This window comes from Papilio polytes, unplaced genomic scaffold (assembly GCF_000836215.1).
Source record: "Papilio polytes unplaced genomic scaffold, Ppol_1.0 DF824146.1, whole genome shotgun sequence".
Lineage (NCBI taxonomy): Eukaryota > Metazoa > Arthropoda > Insecta > Lepidoptera > Papilionidae > Papilio > Papilio polytes.
This window is the reverse complement of record NW_013525058.1, coordinates 825,306-833,469: the sequence shown is the minus strand read 5'-3', so window position 1 is coordinate 833,469 and position 8,164 is coordinate 825,306. Positions and strand designations below refer to the sequence as shown.

The 8,164-nt window shown below is 35.2% G+C and overlaps 3 protein-coding genes across 6 annotated transcripts in view; 2 read left to right on the top strand and 1 right to left on the bottom strand.

Moving 5' to 3' along the window:
• LOC106111973 overlaps positions 1 to 1,810 on the top strand; it is a 4,018-nt gene extending 2,208 nt beyond the window's left edge. For both annotated transcript variants that reach the window (XM_013294192.1, XM_013294193.1), the window contains exon 6: positions 92 to 1,810. Coding sequence is in view for 1 of the 2 variants with exons in the window: in XM_013294193.1 (XP_013149647.1) it covers positions 92 to 125 (34 nt within the window). In the remaining variant the exon portion in view is untranslated. The remainder of the gene's footprint in view (positions 1 to 91) is intronic.
• A 63-nt stretch (positions 1,811 to 1,873) lies between these two features.
• On the bottom strand, positions 1,874 to 3,367 carry LOC106111972 (dysbindin protein homolog). The gene is made up of 3 exons (XM_013294191.1): positions 2,754 to 3,367; positions 2,334 to 2,498; positions 1,874 to 2,050 (listed from the first exon to the last, which is right to left on the bottom strand). The coding sequence occupies exons 1-3, from the start codon at positions 3,256 to 3,258 to the stop codon at positions 1,965 to 1,967; spliced, it is 756 nt and encodes a 251-aa protein (XP_013149645.1). The 5' UTR covers positions 3,259 to 3,367; the 3' UTR covers positions 1,874 to 1,964.
• Positions 3,368 to 3,660: 293 nt separating this feature from the next.
• LOC106111769 (protein MLP1-like) overlaps positions 3,661 to 8,164 on the top strand; it is a 10,159-nt gene continuing 5,655 nt past the window's right edge. Inside the window, exons 1-7 of one of the 3 annotated variants that reach the window (XM_013293917.1) lie at positions 3,661 to 3,848; positions 3,924 to 4,062; positions 4,617 to 4,761; positions 5,365 to 5,528; positions 6,140 to 6,281; positions 6,740 to 6,866; positions 7,227 to 7,356. In XM_013293917.1, the coding sequence (XP_013149371.1) occupies positions 3,742 to 3,848; positions 3,924 to 4,062; positions 4,617 to 4,761; positions 5,365 to 5,528; positions 6,140 to 6,281; positions 6,740 to 6,866; positions 7,227 to 7,356 (954 nt within the window). In that variant the 5' untranslated portion in view covers positions 3,661 to 3,741. Of the gene's footprint in view, positions 3,849 to 3,923; positions 4,063 to 4,087; positions 4,464 to 4,616; positions 4,762 to 5,364; positions 5,529 to 6,139; positions 6,282 to 6,736; positions 6,867 to 7,226; positions 7,357 to 8,164 lie in introns of those variants that run through there. The other 2 variants (XM_013293916.1, XM_013293918.1) reach the window with 2 other exon arrangements.

Genomic DNA, 8,164 nt, shown 5'->3' with positions numbered 1-8,164 from the left:
AGTAAAAAAACAATCTCGTTTGTTTCTTTTTGTCGCAATTAAGTTAGTTTATTGGCGTTTACAGTTTTAATTGTAACAATAATTGCGTTAGTTTCAGTTTGACACGCCGAGACCTCCACACATGACAGAATGCCAACGGGCTTTGGGAAGACTATCAGCTAGTGTTCAAGCTATCATGCGAGCAAATGCAGCTCGCTGCCCGATGTATCGAGGTACAAATGTAAGCCGGTATGTTCCAACTGGACAAAGACCATTGCGTTGTCCGGATCGACGGTACGGAATCTGGTGGCCGAGGGATCATCCCTCGAGAGTAGAAAATCGCTTGCAACTGCCTCCAAGTCTTAACATCCCAGACACTAGCAGTTCAAAAACAGTTAAAGTCAATGCTGATAACGCGGAGAATGGGGAAACTAAAGATACAAATGATAAAACCTCCCCAAGAGAACAAGTCAAGGAATCGGAATCGACTACAGACAATACTGTAGAAAAATCGGAAAATGCTAAAGCTAAAGAAAAAATAGTTAACGATGGTCAAGCTCCTTCTACAAGTGCAGCCGCTTTAGATAGTGGATTGAGGAAAAAACGACTTTACAGCACTGTGTTAAGCATGAGTGCGCCGTCCCCTATCACTATAACCCCTTCAGGTTGCGTCAGATTATCACAAAAACTGGTTACGCCGGGACTCATTAAGTTGAACCCTAAAGTTGTTCTACCGACAAGAATACGACCACCTAATGTAGAAGTTAAATTTGAAGAACTCGAAAAGGAGGCATTAGAACAATACAAAGCATCTGATGAGAGCATAGACACGAAATTTCGAGAATTAGAAAAGCAAGCGGTGGAACAATACAGCACGAGCAATAGCAATACAAGTTGCAGTAGTGGCAATTCAACAGAAAAACGCACACCCAGCAATCCAACGATACCAGAGACAACTCAGAAATCTAGAAAGCAAATGTCAAAATTTCATAAAGACGCTTCCGTTGATAGTGTTGTCATATACTCGCAAAATTTTCCCGATCTTAACACCAAAAGTCACACCAACACTTCTATCAATTTAAAAAACTTCCACAACCCCCCGAGGGGGGAAAAAAAGGAAAGCTACAGATCCAATAAGAATTCGCGGAGTTTCAAAGGAGATTGGCAGCGGGCAGCGTCCGATACAGATTACGAAGCTAAACCTAATCATAAGGGAAGTCACAAGGGTCCGTTAAGATGGACCTTACATGTGATGCCACCTAAGAAGAGACATTTAACAGTCTGTGCTTCAGATTTTTCTTCAGATGAAGATATGGAAGAAGCGAGTGGTTCTATCAAAGATGCTGGCCCGTGTATTAAGAACCGAGTTACCGGCAAAGTGAAAATGTCCGCCCATGGCGGAGGAGATTTGAATCCTATCATGAGGAAAGCCTAGGTTAAATAATGTCTTGAATGTTTGATGACAATATGAAATCATAGTCTACTATTTATAATAGAATTATGTGAGGAAACTGTGCTTTAGATTTCGTAAGCGTCTTCCGCCTTTGTAATTTTTGATATGATTTTGTTACGTCGAGTTTTGTGAGATCCAAACGAAAGCAAATGTGTATCGAACTGTGTCGAGGCCAGCCCAAGGCTCTAATTAAACCTGGTGAGGTTGTTTTAGCAATGTGGTCGTTTTACTAGTCATAAATGATTTGTATATACGGTTTTGTATTTTTGCATTTATTAACATATGAGTAAGATAAAGGATTGCAATTCATACAAAGAGATGTATGAAGTTAAAATTCCTTAGGTGTTAACCAAAATAAATTTTTATATGGAATATTAAGTACAGGTTATTATTTCAAGATTAGACTAGCAAAGAAACGATTTTATCTAAAACTAACTTTAATGTAACTTTGGAATATAAAATTATATATATTAATTCTTATATACTATAAAAGCTCTGCCATATCACCATATATTAAAATTATATAATTAAGTCAACTGTCCAAAAACTTTTCTAAATCTGCTTTGTCATCTTCAAGCTGGATTTGTTCAAGGGTAATCTTAGGAGAAGATGGCAACTCTGAAATATTGAAAAAAGTAAAGTTATATTTTGTATCATGGCAACATTACAGATAACCTTGTGAAGTCACCCAAGTTTTTTTAAAGTTAGCATCTCAAGGTCACCTATAGAACAGTTATCATACAGGCTGTAGTGTCACTTTCAGCAAAACAAATTAAAAAAAAGCTAGCACATTTATACTCTGTATTTAATATCTAATGATAGTACAGGTCTGATGATTGTAGTTTCAATAGTAAAATGGCGATTGGTAAAATACTATAGGCAATGGATTTATCAAACCTACTTGTAGGCACACTGCCACTGGAGAGATATTTAGCTATATCTTTCTGGAATTCAATTGCACTATTCTCCCTCTTAGCCTGTAGTTCAGCTAGCTGCCTTCGTTCTCTTTCCATATTCTGTTCAGAGTTCTCTTTAGCCAACTTAGACCGAATATCTTCTAACTCAGCTGAAATGTTTTAAATCATCATTATTAGATATCATAAAACAGCTGCTTTTATTTATTAAAAATGGGTTCAACGGGTTAAAATTAAAATTTCATATCTGCCCACGGGTGTTGCCAGCCATTGGTGTAAAGGACCCCTTGCCCTCATCTGGCGATGTTTTTCTTTACCTAAATCTATTATAATATTTAGGACAGTATAATCAAAATATTAAACAGGAATCAGTAAAATCATTATTTGTAACAAGCAAAGCTTCTTACCCATTTTTTTCTCTTTATAAAGAGTTAATTGGTAGTGATGATCTAATTTCCATTTCTCCATTTTCCTTCTCTCGATCATATCTTCAAACTCTACCATTTGTTGTTCAACATCTTGTAATAGTGTTTTAATGTTTCTCAAACCGTCTGCACATTGGGCGACGGAAGCAGTTACTGCTGGTAATTGAGATAAAGCTTGAGAAAAATCTTTATAACATTTTACACGTGTATTAGTTATAACATGCAGTTCTTTAATAAGTTTATCAACTTCATCAGCTGCTTTTGCATTTTGCTCCGCGTTCGCGTGAATATCGACCCAATCGTTTTGATACTTTTCCAAAATCTCTCCTCCAGCACCGTAATTAACTTTACTTTCAGTATTAACTTTTTGTTTATCTTTAAAAATATTGGTCACTTTATGAACTTCTTGTAAAGTCTGTCGTAAATTGTTATGCGAACTTAAGCCATCTTGTACAACAGAAATGAAATCTTTAAGGTTTCCTAACATTGTTTTAACTTTTCAATAAGGCATTTTCCAACAAATAAAATAAATCCTATTTGTAAATTCAATTAACAGCGACAGCAATAGGAGAAATCGAGAAATGTCAGTCACATGCCACCTGTCACTGTCAGAATGTAATTGTTGATGTCATTATTCTATAATTGTGACGTCTTCATTTTTCTGGAAAAGATCAGACGAAAATTATTTAAAGCTTGTTTGTGTGAAGCGTTGGAAAAACACATTTAATTCTAAGTTTTTAAATACCTACCAGTTATGCAATTGTTATGTTTCTGCTAGAAACGAAATTTGCAGTATTGCAGAGAAATTAACGATTTTACAAGAAGTTGATAAAAAGTGCAACACTTGTTGTCTTTGGAATTTTGATGTCAGTTGAATTGTCTATTGTATTTAAAACTTTTGTTGTGAAGATTTATTAACTGACAAAGTTCTTTAATTTTACAATATTTGAACTATTTTAATTAATATAAAATGAGTGAAGAGAAGCTGTGTAGCGATGAAGTGCCTCAAAAATTTACTGAATGGATGTTGGCTATGGGATGTCCAACAGAGTTGCTTAGTTCAGAAAAAATTGCTTTGTAAGTACTGTTAGATCTTTGTAAGAGAAGAAATGATACTAAAGATACATGTTTAAAGTAATAATTTAATTTCAGAATATGCAGAGGCCAATATTACATGGTGTGGCGAAGTTTAATGGAACATGTTTTTCCTAAAAATACAATTAAAGACAAGAGATTACAAGTATTCTTCAATGATATAAATATGTGTAAAAAGAACAACGCATTTAATCAGGTTCGTACTATATTTAACAGTATAAAATTTTTATTCCAACTGGTTTTATATAGTACATTTTTAATTGCTTGGTACTATTAAATATTCTAGGTAGTACAGTTCAACTGACAGTTTATAAAAATGACTACACATACAGCCTTACAAATATACGCGGTATAAAGTTTAACTTAGGAATAAACTGAGTATAAGCAAATGTTAGTAAAATTTTGTTTATACTCAGTTTATTTCTAAGATTAACTTTATACTGCATTCATTTGTAAGGCTAATAAGTTTTAACTCTGCAATTTGACTGTGTGACCCTTAACTTAGTGTCCAGTACGACAAACAATTAATTTAAAAAATCTACTGATAGCTCAGCAAACTAGCGTTTATAGAAAATTACGAGATTTTGATTTTAGTGTGTTGGTAACATATAATTTTTTTTTTCTACGAAAAACTGGAATTAAGGGTAATAATTAAAGACTTGTAGCACCAATGCAGTTTTTTTTCTTACAACAACAATGAATCTATTAATATTAAAAGGTATTATACAAATTCTTAATCATGCCTTTCAGCAAAACTCAAAAGTAGTGGTACCAGAGCAACTATCAGTCTGGCGACAACACAAGGCCTTGCAGAACAATGTGTGTGATGCAGAAAACAGATTGAAGCAATCAGAAGAAATGTTGCAACAACTAATGGATAAAATTGAAACAAGAAGTATGATATTTTGAATATCTGAACATCTAATAGTGTTAAAACCATTCACATTTTTATAGAGATTTTGACTTTAATAGTTTTTGTACTATGGGTATTGTTACCCAATGATCTAGGAAAGACCTAGGTGTGCATGTTCCATTAATATGGCCTTGTTTATGTTTAAATTTTCTAGAGAGAGTCTGCTGCCTTTCCCAACCCCTTTGTTGTGTAGACATCCTTGACTATTGCAGGTTTCCACTGCTCTAATATTGTACAAAATTATATTTTACCTTATTTCCCATTCTCCCTAACCATATCCATTCTCTTAAAAAAAACTTGAATATAAAACTTTTTTAATATGGACAAAAATTAATTTTACCAAAATGAAGTAAACTTGATGTAATTAACATATCTTACTGACAATAATCTTAGTAATATCATAAATTCAAAAGTCTAGATGGATGGATGGATGGATGGATGGATGTTAAAGTTTGTAGCTTAAATGCCTGAACTCATATTGAATAAAATTGGAATACATATTTTTTAATTCCTCATGATTGTAGTCTTGGGAAAAAGCTAGTATTAAATATTGCTCTATTCACTTAAGGGTTGTTTTATTTTCAGTGTCACAGCGTAATATATCTTTTCAAAAGATACAAGATCTCCAGCGCAGAGTGTCGCTGCTTCAGCGTGTTATTGAGGAGTTGAAATCTAAGAAGGACAATTTTGAAGAAACCGCAACTATTGCTAATTCTTTGTGCCATGTTAAAGATGATGGTGATATTCAGGTTGGTGGATAGTGTATTTACTTTTATATGTTGTGCATAACAATGTATTGAAAGGCCTATCCCTATGATTTATTTGTCTGTAAGTAATATGTCATGTTGGTAGCACTGAATATGTTCAAATCTGCTCAAAATTGATTTATAGACATACTAGCTGTTGCCAGTGAATCCGTCCAAGAGAAATTTATCATAAATAGCCAACGTCTTTTTCCCGACTTTCCTCTACATGTATGCCAAATTTCATCAATATCCATTCAGCCGTTTAGGATATACTTTGTGACAAACATCCATCCATCCATGCATACACTTTTATAATATAAGTAAGAGGTAGGTTTGTTTTACCAATTTTCAATAGTTTTATCAGATAGTAATAGTAAGGGCCTGTCCTGACAAATTGTAAATTGTCTGATAACAATCCAATGTGTAAAATATGTTATGGAAATATCGGGTTTATCTGACAGTGGCATCAATTTTAAGCTATCTGAGCCACTATCAGCCAATAGTTGGACAGGCCCTAAGGCTTATAAAACCTTGGATGCTTGCCTGATTAGAATAAGCATATTTTTTGTACTTGTTTCCATTGTCTTGATACTCCTTTTTCCATGTATTTCTAGACTAAGGTAGATAGGTGTGTAGCAGTGATGCAGCGGCGCGGCTCGCAGGTGTCCACTGCTGCCTCCCTCTCCCTCGCCTCTATCGCAAACCCCGCAGCCTGCTCCTCCGCCATGTCCACTCAAAGTGAATTCAACGATAATGGTCAGTTATTACAGTATTGCAACAAGTCATCACGATATATCACAAGTGTAAAATGTAAATAGTATATTTTACAAAGAAAAATATTGTGCATAGCTCCAGTGAAGTGATTATCAAGTAAATTTTTAATAAATATTGCGAAATTTGTACTCAGTGTTATGGAAACTCATGCAGACGAAGCCAAACAGCTAGTAATGTAGAATGTTAGCAATCAGCACATACGTCACGCCATAGGCGTATTTTCACCCTAATTTATTCAGCAGTTGAATAAATTGAAAATATTCAATGCGAGAAAGGGACAAACTACAAGCCAATAGTGGCAAAGAAGCAAGATTGTTAGCCAATGGTAAAGGTCTTTATTGTCATTTGTGCATTTAAATTTTGACATCTTCATATGTGAACATTAAAATAGTAGTCTTTTTTTATAAGCTAAGGGTCTGTTTCCACTGTGTTACCAGAAGACGAGGTGTCATCTCTGCTGTACTGCGGCGCGGCGGCGTGGGCGCAGCTGCGGGAGCGCCGCGCAGCACTAGCTAATGCTATTGCTGCAGCTAAACTTGAAAATAGGAGTAATGATCGCGATATACGGTAAATAATTTAACTGATTCATATAAATTATTACAGTTAAGGGAATCAAACAAATGTCATAAAAATTTAAGATTCTGTACATCCATACATATAATATAATTGGAGTATCTGTATATTGAACGAAATTTCAAATTTCGCGAAGATGTATTTGTGTTACTAATAACAAAAATTGTCTGTCTGTCGTGTTAAGCCGCGTTTGTTCCGGGTAATCTCAGAAACGGTCGATTTTGAAACTTTAATGGATATTATAGACTACCTTTTTTATTTTCACACTAACGAAGTTTGTGTGCAACAGCTCATGATATATAAAAATCTGTATATACAAAAATTGTTATTTTTAAGTAAATTTATGAATTACAGTATAACCCCTCAGTCGGTGATCACGCACTCGGCCAGCCTGCATTGCACCCTCGCCCTCGAGCTCATGAAGAATAGACTACACATCGATCATATACAAGCTAGATTAACTAACGCCGTCACACAGTTAAATGTATGTATATGTCGGCTTGAGCTAACACGATATCAGAATTACTACTACTCGAGATCACATGTGGGTGGTCATGGGTAAAGACGGATTCCAGGAATATATATTTTTTTTATAACATAAGGTGGCAAACGAGCAAACGGCCACCTGAAACCACCAAAATGGTGAAGCGACCGCTGCCCATAGACATCCGCAATTGCAGATGCGTTGCCTACCCTTATACGACGGAGTAGGAGGCGCACATAAAGAGGATATTTCCCCTTCCTATGCATCTCCTCCACCGTCAAATCCACTTCCTCTTCCCAACCTCTCCTTAAAAGAAAAGGGTGGTAAAGAGAAATGGACTTAAATTAGTCCTCTGGCATCACACTTATCAGACGAAACACGGAATTGCTTCCATTTGACAGCTGTCTTCTGTGTGGTCGTGGTATTACTGGGGGCGAGCCGGCCCTGCACTGCTAACATGTTAAAGCGGACACTACCACTGTTAAATTTACTCCTCAGTCAGGATATAATCGATCTACCAAGCTCATATCGTTCAAACAATGTTCTTGCAACAATCCCTATTTTCAGTATAATCTAAGTTCTCACGAAAGTCGCTTGGCGGCGCTCGTGTTCTAATTATGACTTAAATTCAAATTGATTTCTTCTGATTGCGATATATATTTTAATTATATAGTGTGTAAGATGACATTTATTGAATTGATTTTTTTTAAATGCAGTCAACTGGTGTAAGGAAACGAAATCTTCCTCTCCATCTACCTTTCTCTCTTTTTTTCCATATTACTAAGTTAATTCCTCCTATCAATCTTTC